This window comes from Heteronotia binoei, chromosome 1 (assembly GCF_032191835.1).
Source record: "Heteronotia binoei isolate CCM8104 ecotype False Entrance Well chromosome 1, APGP_CSIRO_Hbin_v1, whole genome shotgun sequence".
NCBI classification, from domain to species: Eukaryota; Metazoa; Chordata; class Lepidosauria; order Squamata; family Gekkonidae; genus Heteronotia; species Heteronotia binoei.
Window position 1 is genome coordinate 18,020,589 of NC_083223.1, and position 17,758 is coordinate 18,038,346.

General features: G+C 44.9%; 1 protein-coding gene across 1 annotated transcript in view; it reads left to right on the plus strand.

The window, feature by feature from the left end:
* LOC132566388 (intersectin-2-like) overlaps positions 1-17,758 on the plus strand; it is a 143,998-nt gene that overhangs the window by 19,793 nt on the left and 106,447 nt on the right. The window contains 3 exon segments of the mRNA XM_060231383.1: positions 5,100-5,172; positions 13,911-14,003; positions 17,684-17,747. Of these exon segments, the coding sequence (XP_060087366.1) occupies positions 5,145-5,172; positions 13,911-14,003; positions 17,684-17,747 (185 nt within the window). The 5' untranslated portion in view covers positions 5,100-5,144.

A 17,758-nucleotide genomic window follows, 5' to 3' on the forward strand; every position in this document is an offset into this window, starting at 1 on the left:
GCTAAAGGGCTCTTGGCCTGTGGCTCTTCGCCTAGGGGCTCTCTAAGGAGCAGGAACCCAGATCCCTGGCTTCCTTGTTCTCCAAATAAGGTAAGTTCCCAATAAGGTAAGTTTAGGTAAGTTGACCCGCCAGAAGGGGAGCCACTTAAACAGCATTTAAAGAGGACTGTATATTTTAATATATATATATATATACAATGAAGATAGAATGCCAGCAGGGGGTTGGGGGCTTTCCAGTGTTTTGCACTGAGTGTCACATGTATGACTATCTGCCCAAAGGACAGAAGTCTTGGGTGTGTGCTCGATGCAAGGAGCTCCTGGTCCTCAGGGAACGAGTTCGTACCCTTGAGGCCGAGGTGACTGCCCTGGAGAAGCAGAGACGGTCAGTTAGGCACTTGGGGAAGACTCTCGGGGGCGTATTAGATGAGCCCCGCTCTGAACGTAGCAGCCCCGTTGCGGCCAGAGAGCGTGAGGGTCGAGAGGGAACAGGGCACCGTGCTGAGGATAAGGGGAATGCGCCCTCAGAAGGGACCTCTTCTTCAGTCGGTGAGCGGGAATCCTTTCGCGCCAAGGAACCATCCCTGAGCAGGGGGAGAGGGGGGTATTGGTAGTTGGTGATTCGATCATTAGGCAAGTAGACAGCCGGGTGGCGAAACCGCGTACTGACCGTATGGTGACTTGCCTGCCTGGTGCGAAGGTAGCGGACATTACGCGTGTAGTAGATAGACTGATAGACAGTGCTGGGGAGGAGCCTGTGGTCGTGGTGCATGTTGGCACCAACGATGTGGGGAAATGCAGTCGTGAGGTCCTGGAGGAAAAATTTAGGCTGCTAGGCGGGAGACTTAAGGCCAGGACCTCCAAGGTAGCCTTCTCGGAAGTGCTACCTGTTCCACGTGCAGGGCAGGAGAGACAGGCACAAATTAGAAGTCTCAATGTGTGGATGAGACGATGGTGTAAGGAGGAAGGGTTTAAGTTTGTTAGGCACTGGGATGCTTTCTGGAACAAGCGGGAGCTGTACAAAAGAGACGGTCTCCACTTGTCCCCGGATGGAACCAGGCTGCTGGCGCTTAAAATCAAAAAGGTGGCAGAGCAGTTTTTAAACTAAATCTTGGGGGAAAGCCGACAGGAGATGAAATGTCTCTGGTTCGGGAGGACTCGTCTCAAAGAGATGAAGGGTTAGCTGCTATTTTTCTACCGGGTAACGGACCGGAGTTGTCCACTGTGAAGGTGACAAACAATATGGACTGTCTGCCAGTGTCTCGAGGCGGCAGGAGGAAGGTGGCGGGCCTAGCTCGCCTGGGAAATTATAGATGTTTGTATGCAAATGCTAGAAGTGTTCAAAGTAAAATTGGTGAATTGGAATGTTTAGTGCTGGGAGAAAACATAGACATTGTGGGAATTTCAGAAACTTGGTGGAATGAGGAGAATCAGTGGGACACGGTGATTCCTGGATATAAGCTATATCGGAAGGATAGGGAGGGAAGGGTTGGAGGTGGGGTGGCTCTGTATGTCAGAGAGGATATACGGTCCAGTAAGGCTGAGATCAGAGAATTAGATTCACTTTTACAAATGCTTTGGGTTGAAATAGAGGGCCCAAAAGGAAATTTAACTATGGGAGTTTGTTATCGCCCACCAAATCAAAAGAGAGAGGACGATTATAATATGATGGAAGGCTTAAAGATAGCGGCTAAACGTAAAAACTGTGTTGTAATAGGTGATTTTAACTACCCGCAGATTGATTGGGTCAATATGTGTTCTGGTCGAGAGAAAGAGATTGAGTTTCTTGATGCTCTCAATGACTGTGCTATGGAGCAGATGGTCTCAGAACCTACCAGGGGTGGGGCGATCCTGGATTTGGTCCTAAGTAATGCCCAAGACTTGGTGAGAGATGTAAAAGTGATTGCGCCGCTTGGGAGCAGTGACCATAATGTTATTGATTTCACCGTTTGTATAAATAGGGAGTTGTCCAAAAAGACCACCACAACCACGTTTAACTTTAAAAGGGGTAAATACACTGAGATGAGGAGGCATGTGAGGAAGAAACTGAAAGGAAAGGTACATACGGTCAAAACCCTTGAGAAAGCTTGGACGCTATTTAAAACTATAATCCTAGAAGCTCAGATAAAATACATACCACAAGTTAGGAAAGGCACAAACAGGCATAAGAAAAGGCCTGCGTGGTTAACAAATAAAGTAATGGAAGCTGTAAAAGGTAAGAAGGACTCCTTTAAGCGGTGGAAAACCAGTCCAAGTGAGATTAGTAAAAGGGAACACAGGCTGTGGCAAATCAAATGCAAGACTGTGATCAGGCAGGCAAAAAGGGACTATGAGGAGCATATTGCAAAAAACATAAAGACCAACAATAAAACTTTCTTCAAATATATTAGAAGTAGGAAACCAGCCAGGGAGGCAGTGGGGCCCTTGGATGACCATGGGGTAAAAGGATTACTGAAGGAGGATAGGGAAATGGCTGAAAAGCTAAATGAATTTTTTGCCTCCGTCTTCACTGTAGAAGACGAGAACTTTTTGCCCGCCCCAGAACCACTAATTTTGGAAGGGGTGTTGAAAGACCTGAGTCAGATTGAGGTGACAAATGAGGAGGTCCTACAACTGATAGACAAATTAAAAACTAATAAGTCACCGGGTCCGGATGGCATACATCCGAGAGTTCTGAAGGAACTCAAAGTTGAACTTGTGGATCTTCTAACAAAAATCTGTAATCTTTCATTGAAATCTGCCTCCATTCCTGAGGACTGGAAGGTAGCAAATGTCACCCCCATCTTTAAAAAAGGTTCCAGAGGAGATCCGGGAAACTACAGGCCAGTCAGTCTGACTTCAATACCGGGAAAGTTGGTAGAAACCATTATCAAGGACAGAATGAGTAGGCACATTGATGAACACGGGTTATTGAGGAAGACTCAGCATGGGTTCTGCAAGGGAAGATCTTGCCTCACTAACCTGTTGCATTTCTTTGAGGGGGTGAACAAACATGTGGACAAAGGAGACCCGATAGATGTTGTTTACCTTGACTTCCAGAAAGCTTTTGATAAAGTTCCTCATCAAAGGCTCCTTAGAAAGCTTGAGAATCATGGAGTAAAAGGACAGGTCCTCTTGTGGATCAAAAACTGGCTGAGTAATAGGAAGCAGAGAGTGAGTATAAATGGGCAGTCTTCGCAGTGGAGGACGGTAAGCAGTGGGGTGCCGCAGGGCTCGGTACTGGGTCCCATGCTTTTTAACTTGTTCATAAATGATTTAGAGTTCGGAGTGAGCAGTGAAGTGGCCAAGTTTGCGGATGACACTAAATTGTTCAGGGTGGTGAGAACCAGAGAGGATTGTGAGGAACTCCAAAGGGATCTGTTGAGGCTGGGTGAGTGGGCGTCAACGTGGCAGATGCGGTTCAATGTGGCCAAGTGCAAAGTAATGCACATTGGGGCTAAGAATCCCAGCTACAAATACAAGTTGATGGGGTGTGAACTGGCAGAGACTGATCAAGAGAGAGATCTTGGGGTCATGATAGATAACTCACTGAAAGTGTCAAGACAGTGTGCGTTTGCAATAAAAAAGGCCAATGCCATGCTGGGAATTATTAGGAAGGGAATTGAAAACAAATCAGCCAGTATCATAATGCCCCTGTATAAATCGATGGTGCGGTCTCATTTGGAGTACTGTGTGCAGTTCTGGTCGCCGCACCTCAAAAAGGATATTATAGCTTTAGAGAAGGTGCAGAGAAGGGCAACTAGAATGATTAAAGGGCTGGAGCACTTTCCCTATGAAGAAAGGTTGAAACGCTTGGGACTCTTTAGCTTGGAGAAACGTCGACTGCGGGGTGACATGATAGAGGTTTACAAGATAATGCATGGAATGGAGAAAGTAGAGAAAGAAGTACTTTTCTCCCTTTCTCACAATACAAGAACTCGTGGGCATTCGATGAAATTGCTGAGCAGACAGGTTAAGATGGATAAAAGGAAGTACTTCTTCACCCAAAGGGTGATTAACATGTGGAATTCACTGCCACAGGAGGTGGTGGCGGCCACAAGTATAGCCACCTTCAAGAGGGGTTTAGATAAAAATATGGAGCACAGGTCCATCAGTGGCTATTAGCCACAGTGTATGGAGCACAGGTCCACCAGTGGCTATTAGCCACAGTGTATGTGTGTATATAACATTTTTTGCCACTGTGTGACACAGAGTGTTGGACTTGATGGGCCGTTGGCCTGATCCAACATGGCTTCTCTTATGTTCTTATGTTCAACCCTGCTTAGCTTCCAAGTTCTGGCAAGATCAGGCTAACCTGGACTACCCAGATCAGGGCCTGGCGTCTCTAAACTTCCTCTAATTTAGCACACAAAAGTTTACATCCTGAATAAAACTTTGTCGCTCTTAAAGGTGCCACAGGACTCCAACTTCGTTCTGTTGCTTCAGACCACGGGTGGCCAAACTTACTTAACGTAAGAGCCACATAGAATAAACGTCAGATGTTTGAGAGTTGCAAGACACGAATGTCAGATGTTTGAGAGTTGCAAGACAAGAATGATGGAAGCTGGGTTCAGGTAGCCGGCTCAAGGTTGACTCAGCCTTCCATCCTTCCGAGGTCGGTAAAATGAGTACACAGCTTGCTGGGGGGAAAGTGTAGATGACCGGGGTAGGTAATGGCAAACCACCCCATAAAAAGTCTTCCGTGAAAATGTCGTGATGCGACGTCACCCCAAAGTCAGAAACGACTGGTGCTTGCACAGGGGTCTACTTTACCTTTTTACTATGACTGCACAATATAGTCCTTTAAAATGTTTTTACTTCCGTTATTTATCGATTCGCTTCGTCTATACTCCACATTTCTCCCTCCTGGGGACTGGAAGAAGCTCACAGCCTTCTCCTCTCCCACATTTTGGCATCAAGACCACCAAAAATCCTTCTCTCCCTTCCCCCCCCCCACCTCACATGCAAATTCATTCACTCCAGCAGAGTTTGCAAGGCCTTCCTTTCCTTTCTTGTCAGAAGTCTGAGTTTAAGGGGACAGACGGGTTGTCTCCATGAATGGTAAGATCTGTGCTGTGTCCTTGTTGCATTATTAATCGCACAATCTTTTTTTTCCCCTTCAGTTGCAGATGGCTAAAAGCTAGCGAGGAGTATCGAGGAAGATCACAATGGCTCAGATTCCTACAACCCTGAACAGTAAGTAGGCTTTATCTGGTGTTCTCTGCAGACTTGGAGCTTTCTGCAACCCAGTTGCCCTGAACAGTACACAAGATGCTTCAGGGTTTCAGGTTATATGTGGAAGAGTGTCCACTTTTGCTTACAGATAACATTCAGTGTGTGTGTTCTATTAGCGTTCGTCTCAAAGGTGCACTACATGTAATCTACTTGGCAAATTTGTTTGAGGCCGCTGTTCATCTTGCAGTATTTTAAAGTTATGTCACAAGGTGACACACTTCTGAATATTTGAAAGACATGCTGAATAAAAGTGAATTTATTAAGCTGTGTTGCAATACATTGGCGCCGTCAAAGTCAGACTTTCAATACTGTGCCTTATGTTAAGCTCAATGAATTTTGGGTTATTTATTACTGAATAATAAATCATTCTCTTCTATCTGAGGGAAACGTTAAAAAGATCTGATGTAAATTCAAGGGTGGAATTCTAGCAGGAGCTCCTTTGCCTATTAGGCCATACCCCCCTGATGTAGTCAGTCCTCCAAGAGCTTACAAAAAAGAGCCTTGTCAGCGCTTGGAGGATTGGCTACATGAGGGGTGTGTGGCCTAATATGCAAAGGAGCTCCTGCTAGAATTCCACCCCTGTATAACATTGAGTCACTGGGAGGGGGGCACCCTGTTTGGCACCCCCAGAAGGCTGGCACCCTAGGGAGTCACCTAATTTGCCTAGTGGAAGGGCCAGCCCTGGTCATACAAATATCAAATGGGAGGTTGTGATTGTGAGACTTGCGTGGCTGTTGAGATGTAGAATGCATAGGATAATATATTTTAAACTTTGGGCCTTGGAAAGTTTTGCGACTAAATATTTAATTGTAAGTCTCCCTGAAATAGATGCAACAGGAAGTGAACGCTGGAAGTTGCCTTGTAGTGAGTGGGGAAGTAGGCTTCTCTAGCTTGTAATTACCTGCTCCAACTGTCAGAAACTCTCCAAGGTGGGAGCCAGTTTGGTGTAGTGGTTAAATGTGTAGACTCTTATCTGGGAGAACCGGATTTGATTCCCCACTCCTCCACTTGCACCTGCTGGAATGGCCTTGGGTCAGCCATAGCTCTCTCAGAGCTCTCGCAGCCCCACCCACCTCACAGGGTGTCTTTTGTGGGGGAGGAAGATAAAAGAGATTGTGAGCCACTCTGAGATTCGGAGTGGAGGGCGGAATATAAATCCAATGTCGTCGTCATCTTCTTCAAGGTGTGAGGGACAAAGAGAGCTTTGACTCAGAAGTTTATACACAAAAATTTGTTGGTCCCTATGGTGCTACTGGACTCAAATTTAGCTGTTTGACTGTGGACCAAATAACCAAAAGAGCCTGCAGTTTCAATCCAGTTCAGTGACTCTGCAAGTGGATATTGCCATTTCACCCAGTAAAATCCAGTCTCAAAATGCACTGAAAGTGAATTGAAAGTGTGTTATTTAGTGTGTGTGAAAGTGTTCTTTAAAGTCAAATTATTCAAAATACAAACTACAACATCTCTGATCTGAGCTTCAAAACCAGAAAAAAAAGAAATGGTAGGATATATAAATGATTATAGGATATATATGATAGGATATATAAATATATATAAATGATTCACACAATAATTAATCCATATGATCTTTTTCCTTCCTACCATTTCTTTTTTTTCTGGTTTTGAAGCTCAGATCAGAGATGTTGTAGTTTGTATTTTGAATAATTTTATATATATATATATATATATATATATATATTGTGTGTGTGTCTGCACCTGTAGTCATGGTAACCTCTGGTGGCTGACCCCTACCGGGAGCCTGTAGGATATTTAGGGAGGTGGCTGAATAAGCCTGCCTCTGCCTCTTAACTGGGTATTTCAAGGACAGTCTCCCATCCAAGTACTAACCATAGTTGACCCTGCTTAGCTTCCAAGATCTTACGAGATCAGGCTTGCCTGGGCTATCCAGATCGGGGCACTCATCTATAAAATTTACAAGTATAATGTCCAAAATTGTAAATATATATTAGTCACACACACAAGAAGTAGGACCAGTTCATTAAGTGGATAAGTCCCAGTAAATTATTGGAATCAACTAGAACCATCAGAAATCATTTTTCAGATTATTGCTACCCTGACTGAAACTATCTCCAAGGCCTAAGGCAGAGAGCTTTCTGTTAGCCCTGATGCCTGATAACCTTTTAACCAGCGTCCCCAAGATTTGAATCTCGGACCTTCTGTTTCCAAATCTTGTGCTTTACCATTGGAATGTGGTCTTCTTCTGTCTTTTGCTGTGAACATTGTTAAAAAAAAAGAACACTATGACTATTTCTTTTCTTAGAAATACCTTTAGATATAATTTCTTGCACATTCTAATGAACTTAATATATGTGCATACCCAAGCATATTAAAATGCGACATTTTATCTCACACCTTTAATGTGCTTTTTTTTTTAAATATGGAAGTATAATATTGTACAGAGGCCTTGCTCCATAGAACCAGGGCTTTTTTGTAGCAGGAACTCCTCTGCATATAAGGCCACACACCCCTGATGTAGCCAATCCTCCTGGAGCTTAAAGTAAGCCCTCTAACAAGAGCCTTGTAAGCTCTTAGAGGATTGGCTGCATCAGGGGTGTGTGGCCTTATATGCAGAGGAGTTCCTGCTACAAAAAAGCCCTGCAAAGAACCATTCATAATAGTTTCTGTGCTAACCAGGGATTTTCCCTGCCCTCTCCTCCCTGAGTCTGAACAGCTGAGCTGGAGGCATTCCAGAATGGCATGCCTTGTGGTACAGTAGATTTGGCAGATGTTATTGCTTCTGTACCTGAATGAAGAACAAGATGCTCGTTCTGCTCTCACATAGAGAGTACTTCATATAGGGTTGCTTGGTCTTCTCACCCATCCAGTGAGAGAATTTGAGGGGAATTCTCGGGCAGGCAGGAGCATCACATGATGTCCCGGGTGAGATGACATCAGCCAGAAGTGACATCATCACATCAGGGACGTTGTCCAGGGGACATGCTGGTATTTGGGTGAAACTGTATGCTTTTTTTACCCTCAAAACCATAGAGTTTGCCCAAACACCAAAGTGTCCCCAACTCAGCATCCCCTGCAGCGTCCCCAAACCCCAAGGGGTTTCCCTTGACCGCCAGATGGTCCATGGTGGAGAACGGGGGGATTCCCTGCTAGTACCTGGGGGGCTGGTCCCGCTAACTTTGTATCTCAGTACTGTACCACACAGAAGCTGATTTAAGATCACGTTAATAGGAAAAGCAAGTATCTCTTTGATAGTGATTTCATCTCTTCCCTATTTGTATTCACTATTCCTGCCAAAAAAGGTAATTTTGGCTTTGAATTTGTGCTTGTGTCCTGTTTTTCCTCAGGTGGGATATAAAAAGAGCACTTGGACCACAGTAGAGAGAGGTTCCTTTCCCACCCACTCTTTTCTTGATAGAAATGTGGCCTCTTAACTATGTAAGCTTTTCAGGGGTGGAATTCTAATAGGAACTCCTTTGCATATTAGGCCGTAATCCCTGATGTAGCCAATCCTCCAAAAGCTTACAAGGCTCTTTTTTGTAAGCTCTTGGAGGATTGGCTACATCATGGGGGTGCGGCCTAATATGCAAAGGAGCTCCTGCTGGAATTCCACTCCTGGGTTTTTAAAAACCTTTGACTACATCGCTGCTAATAAACAAAACACACCAGCCTGCCCCATATTTATTATTTACTTTCTTTATATCCTGCCTTTCAACACATTGGGGGCTCAAAGCAGCTCACATCATTCTCCTCCATTTTATCCTCACAACAACCTTCTGAGGTCTTTAGGCGGAGAGTGTGTGATTGGCCCAAGGTCACCCAGCAAACTTGTGGCGCAGGTGGGGATTAGAACCTGGATTTCTCAGATCTTAGTCCGGCACTTTAACCACGCCACGTTGGCATCTCTACAATGTACATAAGAGAAGCCATGCTGGTTCAGGCCAGTGGCCCATCCAGTCCAACACTCTGTGTCACACAGTGGCCAAAAACCCCAGGTGCCATCAGGAAGTCCACCAGTGGGGCCAGGACACTGTGCCCCCCCCCCAAGCACCAAGAATACAGAGCATCACTGCCCCAGACAGAAAGTTTCAACAATACGCTGTGGCTAATAGCCACTGATGGATCTCTGCTCTATATGCTTATCCAATCCCCTCTTGAAGCTGGCTATGCTTGTAACCTGTGGCAGTGAATTCCACATGTTAATCACTCTTTGAGTGAAGAAGTACTTCCTTTTATCCGTTCTGACCCGACTGCTCAGCAATTTCATTGAGTGCCCACGAGTTCTTGTACTGTGAGAAAAGGAAAAAAGAAAATGCTTCTGTATGCATTGTGGGCCCTGGTACAATCAAGTTGGCACTACCATCGCCTGGAGCTGCTTCTTAAAATCTAGGCTTTCTGCTAGTTAAAGAGACTGGTCATGTTTTATGGTGTCTTTCCCAAAAGGTACTTTTGATCATGACCCAAGGAAAGCTTTGTGGTTTCTTCACAACGGTCGCTTCTGTAAGGACAGCTAACGCAGTCGCCTTCCAGCAAACGATACGCCTCACTGAGGTAAACTTACAAAGCACAGACAAAAGAGTCTTGTGTACTGGCAGAAACGCCAGCTTCAGCATCTTTTCAGCGTTCTCTGGCAAGCTCGTGCAGATTTTAGGTCACAGTGAAGGCAGCAAAGCAGGAGATCATAAACCTGTAATAAGAGATGTGCAGCAATAGAAGCTCAAATCCATATTCCTTTCATGGACATTTCGTCTGAATGAATAACAAAACCAGGTTGTTTTAAACCTGTTTGGTTCAGTATGAATACAGAATCATCAGCTACCTTTCACAGCAATTTCCCCGTTTTCTGAACATGGGGACCAGGGGTAGAATTCTAGCAGGAACTCCTTTGCATATTAGGCCACACACCCCATGATGTAGCCAATCCTTTTTTGTAAGCTCTTGGAGGATTGGCTACATCAGGGGTGTGTGGCCTAATAAGCAAAGGAACTCCTGCTGGAATTCCACCCCTGATGGGGACACAATATATGCCTTTTGAGTCCCTGCTTGTCAAAGATGAGAGGACCAGGAAAAGTTGGCAGTTGGCACCTATGTCATGCAGAGATTGGCTTTGGCATCAAGAAAAAGACTGGCTGGCGTCCTTGCTCTGCCAACAGAAGAGGCAGAGCTCAGCAGAATGATAGGATTATGGGCCCTCAGCCTTTCTCACTGAGAAGGGGAGAAAAGAAAGAGGGGGAAGAGCTACAAGAATCCTGTCTCCATAGCAGCTGCAACCAAATTGGGGATGGAATTGAGGACGCTCAGTTATCCCACACCACTCCTGGTTTATATCATTGGGAGTGTCACTTCCGATATCACTGTCGCTTCCATCATTCAGAATGAGGCTTGGCTTAACCAGAGGGTATGTGCTGATTTAGTAGCCAGTGGCACAGTTTGCCAAAGCCTAATTCCAAGGTGAACCGGGCCGTACACTCAGGGTTTTCTTTGTAGCAGCAACTCCTCTGCATATTAGGCCACATACCCCTGATGTTGCCAATCCTCCAAAAGCTTACAGGGCTCATAGTAGGGCTCATAGCTCCAGGAGGATTGGCTACCTCAGGAATGTGTGGCCTAATATGCAAAGGAGTTCCTGCTATAAAAAAAAGCCCTGCATACACTTGCCTGTCTTTGGTGGGGGGCAGAGGGGTATTAAAGTGGTCAAAACAAGAACTGTGCCTTTATCTTCCCCTCACGTTTTCAGAGAAATTTGGCGTCATGAAGGTGGAACGTGGGTGCAAGTTCTCATTGTGCTCTGTGACTAGGTTTGTTTACTTCATGCATCCCCTCCCTTTCTTCTCACCTGTAACAGACCCCGCTATTTCATATGTTACAAAATTCCTACCTGGAAGGTTATTTAAGAGCAGAGCAATTTAAGGCTCATTGGCAGGTTGTCATGAACACTATGCTTGCAACATCAAAAAAACCAACTTTTGTTTCATAGTGGGGAAAGTGCATTTTATTTATTGTACCTTTTAATGGTAAACCATATGGTGAATCATTGCTGTATGTTGTGCCCTGTACAAAGCTGATAACTCTAATGTTCAGCTGAAAGAAGCTGAAATTAGTTTTGCACACATATACATAAAGCAGCTGTTGCCAGTTTAGTTACAGTTATTTTATTGGAGGGAAGGAAGTAAAAATACAGAAGTGAATACAATAGATCACACTACTTTAAAAAAAAAAACACGCACACACCCACCCTAAAGCTGAAAGAAGCAAATGCCACATTTGAAGTCCACTGTTTTTTCATTGTCCCCAAATTGAGACTCTGAGAAAAAATGCTTGTATAATACCATTCAATTATAGTGTTATAATTTGGTGTTAATTCTTAGCTGGTTTCTCATATATTACAGTTGACGAGTATGAGGTCTAAAGACTTACTTCAGAATATTTGTTTTATTTTAAAAACCAATGGAATACATGGTTGTACTCAGTGTTTCCTCTAAGCCAGGGGTGGCCAAACTGTGGCTCAGGAGCCACATGTGGCTCTTTCACACACATTGTGTGGCTCTTGAAGCTCCCACTGCCCTGTCGGCTGGCTTGGAGAAGGCATTAATTTCTTTAAGTTACTCTTCCAAGCCAAGTCAGCCTGTAACTTGGAGAATGCATTTAAAGTTAAAGTTGCTTTCTTTCTAACCCTCCCTCTCCATCTATTTCCTGCCTGCCTGCCTGCCTACTTTCAAACATCTGACATTCCTGTCCTGTGGCTCTCAAGCATGTGATGTTTATTCTGTGTGGCTCTTATGTTAAGCAAGTTTGGTCATCCCTGCTCTAAGCTGAGTTAGCTCACAGATTTTTAGTCTCCAGCTCACCCTTTTTTGTCTTAGCTCAGGAAAAATGGCCCCAAAGCACAATAATTTATGTAGTAGCTCACGATTTTAATGCCAGTAGCTCACAAAGTATGTTTGTTCACAAGACTCTGCAGCTTGGAGGGAACATTGGTTGTACTACCATATATGAATCATGTTTCCTGCTTGTACAGTGAATAGTCAGGGATAGGAGGAAGTTGCTGTTCACAGATGTTGAAAAGTCCTCATAATAGTTTGTGTTGACAGCTAAAAAAATTTTAAAGGGAAGGGACAGCATTGGAAAATAACTCACGTCGGGGAAGTAAGATTCTTTGAATCATAGAACAGCAAAAGTTCTGAGGAACTGTAAGGACTCATTAGCAAATATAAGGTGGCATAAGTGTTTTGTGATCCAAGCTTTGCTTAATTAAAAGCATAAAATGTTCTAGTTCATTGACACTTTATATAGACACACAAACCTGAAGGTACAAAGAGAAAGAAGGTGGGGATAGGAGGAGTTATTCCAGAGGGACTGAAGACCAGGCATTCCAAGATAGAGGTGTATTGCCTGTCACCTTGGAGCACAGAGAAATAAGAGCCAGTCAGAGCCAGACAATTAGAATCCCTTTGGAATGGCTGAGGACAATTCAGAACTGTGGATAAATTGGCAAAGAGTGTACATGACTCTGGAAGGAGGCCAGGGTACATTCTGTAACATCATAACTATTCCCAGTTCTTATTAAGCCCATGCTTGGTAAGCGTTAGATCTGCATATTAATTCCAACTTGATGGTCCTGGCGTTCCCTTGTGAATCGTTCTTTGTTGCAATACGGCTACTCAGAAATCTGATCAAAGTGCACCTCTGTTTGGAATATGAGTGTTTCCATTCTTCATGTCTGGTTTATGGGTATTTCATTCTTTTAAAGACAGTCTGGTTTGGTCAGTGTAAATGGTAAAAGGGCTTTGGGGTATGTATGCAGATACCATGCCTATTTTGCAATACATTGAGTATTCTTTTGTTTGTTTTGGCTGCAAGAGGTTATCCAAGGCTATACCTGTGGAACCCATAATAAAAGTATTCCTCCAAACTGGTGAGGCCACATTTATAAAGCAAAGGTTAATTTCTCTCTCCCCCCCCCACCTCTACAATTAAATATGAACATATAAACATAAGAGAAGCCATGTTGGCTCAGGGCAGTGGCCCATCCAGTCCAACACTCTGTGTCACACAGTGGCCAAAAAACCCAGGTGCCATCAGGGGGTCCATCAGTGGGGCCAGGACCCTAGAAGTCCTCACACTGTTGCCCCCCCAAACACCAAGAATACAGAGCATCACTGCCTCAGACAGAGAGTTCCAACAATACGCTGTGGCTAATATCCATTGATGGACCTTTGTGCCATATGTTTATCCAATCCCCTCTTGAAGCTGGCTGTGCTTGTAGCCGCCACCACCTCCTGTGGCAGTGAATTCCATGTGTTAATCACCCTTTGGATGAAGAAGGACTTCCTTTTATCTGTTCTAACCCGACTGCTCAGCAATTTCATTGAGTGCCCGCGAGTTCTTGCATTGTAAGAAAGGGAGAAAAGGACTTCTTTCTCTACCTTCCCTGCCCTGATCTGGAGGGCTTAGGTTAGCCCAGTCTCAGATGTCAAAACCTAAGTGGGGTTGACTTGCATGGGAGACCACCAAGGAAGTTCTGGGTCAGCACGCAGAGGCAGGCAATGGCAAACCACCGCTGAACATCTTTGCCCTGAAAACCCCACGGGGTAGCCCTTTGCCCTGAAAACCCCATGGAGTAACCAGTCGGCTGTGACTCGACTGCACTTTCCACCACCACCAATTAAACATACGTGTTACACACTCTTAAAGAAGCATTTTCCTTTTTTTTTTTTCCCCAGGAGGCCAAAACATTTGGGCCATCACCTCTGAAGAAAGATCAAAGCATGACAAGCAGTTTGATAACCTTAAGCCAGTCGGAGGATATGTTACAGGTTGGTTACTGTCGTCTTTTTCATTACAGCTCAAAAACTTAATCCACAAATTTGCTGTGTATGTTGGATTCCTGCCCTTTCTCCGGGGTGGGAGTGGCGGTGAGAGCTGTGTATGTGGTTTTCCTTTCCGCACTTCATCCTCACAGCAGCCCTGTAAGGTAGGCTAGGCTGAAAGATAGTGGTTGCCCCAAAATCGCCTTCATAGCTGAGAATACAGCAACAAGGTTTCTCACAGTGAGCATATTTTATCTGTACTTTAAAGATCTTCACTGTCTCCACATTAGTTTCCAGGTTCATTTCAATGATTGAGTTCTAATGCTTAAAGTCTTAAATGAGCAAGAACCAGTCTTCTCTTATCTGGATCTGCCTTTCAGCTTATGTTTTCACTTCCAAGTCCACTTTTGGAGGCCCAGACTGCTTTTTCTAGTCAGCTACCTTTACACTGGTCTTCACCTCAGCTTCAGTGTCAGACATATTCTTTGTCCTCTCGGATCCTCAGCTGCTGGGAGCTGGAAACGGGATCTCTCCTGTAACTGCACCCAAATTGTGAAACTCTAGCCTCCTTGCTTCTTAGCCACAAAGTGATCCATCTGTCTTGCTTGCCTGAGCTTTTAAAGATGTTGTTTTAATTATTGCCCCTTGTATGAACTGCTGGTTTAAGCACTGATAGAATGGTGTATTTACTAATTGGGCCACGTGATAGGGCTTATCTGATGCCTCATGGCTATTTATATACATTATTTTAAAATGCTTTTTGATTCACAGTGTTGGTGTTGCTTGCTTTAGATCTAGTATTTATAGGCTTTTTTTTTGTTTTGGGTAAATTGTTTTGGGTAAACAACGTACGTTGCAATACACAGGTTAGGTTCCAACTCTCCTTAAGAGTGACCAATAAGAGCTGACAGAACACCGAAGAGAGATGGTTGGAGAACAGAAGCTGGGAGTTGGCAGCTGGGGGATCTGAGAGGAGAAAGAGTATGTCTGACTGAATGAAGCTGAGGTGAAGATCGACTTAAAGCAAGCTTACTAAAAAGGGTCATTTTGCAACATCAGGTCCCCAAAGCCAGCAAAATGGAAAGGAGGGAAAATCTTGCAAAAGCCATTTAAAGGGAACATTCTCTCTAAATGGCTTTTGGAAGCCATTTCAGTGTTCCCTTTTGTTCCCCCCATCCCGCGTTCAAGTGCGGGGAGCAAAAAAAATTGGTGAAATCACTTCCAACTGGGAAGGCATTTGAATGTCTTCCCAATTCACTTGCTGAGTTGCGCTGCCACCATGGCAGGACTCAGCGAGCCAGCTGAGAAGGCTGCCTTCTTAAAATGCCTTCTCAGTTCACTTGTGAGTCACACCGTCGTCACTTGTTCACTCAGCTCACTTGTGCATCACGACATGGCAGCGGTGGCATGGCTTACAAAAACTTTTTAAAGGGTTCCTTTTAAATGGCGTGACACCAGCGTCTCTGCCAGCACGAACCGCACAAACCAACTTGGGAGGTTTGTGTGGCCTGTGAGGGTGGGATGGTTCGCAAACCATGAGCAAGGCCTGGATCAGGAGTGGCCAAACTGCGACTCAGGAGCCACATGTGGCTCTTTCACTCATATTGTGTGGCTCTCAAAGCGCCCCCCATCAGCCTGCTTGGAGAAGGCATTTCCCTCTTTAAATCACTTCTCCAAGCAAAGCCACTTCTCCATTTAAAGTTGCTTTTTTCCACCAGTTTGGTGTAGAGAGCCAGTTTGGTGTAGTGGTTAAATGTGTGGACTCTTATCTGGGAGAACCGGGTTTGATTCCCCACTCCTCCACTTGCACCTGCTAGCATGGCCTTGGGTCAGCCATAGCTCTGGCAGAGGTTGTCCTTGAAAGGGGCTGCTGTGAGAGCCCTCTCCAGCCCCACCCACCTCACAGGGTGTCTGTTGTGGGGGAGGAAGGTAAAGGAGATTGTGAGCCGCTCTGAGACTCTTTGGAGTGGAGGGCGGGATATAAATCCAATATCTTCATCTACCTCACAGGGTGTCTGTTGTGGGGGAGGAAGGGAAAGGAGATTGTGAGCCACTCTGAGACTCTTCGGAGTGGAGGGCAGGATATAAATCCAATATCTTCATCTACCTCACAGGGTGTCTGTTGTGGGGGAGGAAGTCAAGGAGATTGTGAGCCACTCTGAGACTCTTCGGAGTGGAGGGCGGGATATAAATCCAATATCTTCATCTACCTCACAGGGTGTCTGTTGTGGGGGAGGAAGGGAAAGGACATTGTGAGCCGCTCTGAGACTCTTCGGAGTGGAGGGCGGGATATAAATCCAATATCTTCATCTACCTCACAGGGTGTCTGTTGTGGGGGAGGAAGGGAAAGGAGATTGTGAGCCACTCTGAGACAATTCGGAGTGGAGGGTGGGATATAAATCCAATATCATCTTCTTCAAGCATCTGGTGTTTATTCTATGTGGCTCTTACATTAAGTGTGTTTGACCACCCCTGGCCTGGAACATGACAGACTTTGGTTCGTGCCCATCCCCACTTGTCATCCACGTCAAGTCTCAGTGAGAAATGAAGCAAATAAATGCATTTTAAATTGTAGGGCTTTATGTAGGCTGCCTTCCCTACATTTTTCTAACCTTGAGCTGTGTGGGCAGGCATCCTCTTCTTCTGCCGTGTGCTGCATTCTTAGCATTCCAGATGAGAAATCTGCAAACATATACGCCCCGATGTCTGTACCTATGCATCTTGTACTTTCTCGTTGTTATCAAATACCAAATCAGAATAACAATCAACTGTAGCTTTATTACAAAAGCCTAGGAGAGCTGGTTTGGTGTAGTGGTTAAGTGTGCAGACTCTTATCTGGGAGAACCAGGTTCGATTCCCCACTCCTCCACTTGCGCCTGCTAACATGGCCTTGGGTCAGCCATGGCTCTGTCAGAGGTTGTCCTTGAAAGGGCAGCTGCTGTGAGAGCTCTCTCAGCCTCACCCACCTCACAGGGTGTCTGTTGTGGGGGAGGAAGGTAGAGAAGATTGTGATCCACTCTGAGACTTCGGAGTGGAGGGCGGGATATAAATCCAATATCTTCATCTACCTCACAGGGTGTCTGTTGTGGGGTAGGAAGGTAAAGGAGATTGTGAGCCGCTCTGAGACTCTTCGGAGTGGAGGGCGGGATATAAATCCAATATCTTCATCTACCTCACAGGGTGTCTGTTGTGGGGGAGGAAGGGAAAGGAGATTGTGAGCCGCTCTGAGACTCTTTGGAGTGGAGGGCGGGATATAAATCCAATATCTTCATCTACCTCACAGGGTGTCTGTTGTGGGGGAGGAAGGTAAAGGAGATTGTGAGCCGCTCTGAGAATCTTCGGAGTGGAGGGCGGGATATAAATCCAATATCATCTTCTTTTTCTTCTTACTTTGGAGTACATTTTTCTATGCCGTTGCAAATGGTTGAACTAATTTGATTCCGAGAAGGCCGTCAGACTTGGAAACCTAATTCAGATTATGAAAGAGAGAGTTCGTATGAGTGTCCGGTTTGACCTTATTTATTTTATCTGAGAAATCCTTATGCTGCCTGTCTTGGGTACTGCTGGAGGTGGCTTGCAATTAACAGAATAAGTTATCAATATAAAAACGAATGTGCCACTAAAACACGGCTTTATGGGAATTGCATTCTGACATCTACCTTTTCCTTCTGTTCTGTTTTACACAGGTGATCAAGCCCGTACCTTTTTTTTACAATCAGGTCTGCCTCCTCAGGTCTTGGCTGAAATATGGTAATATACTG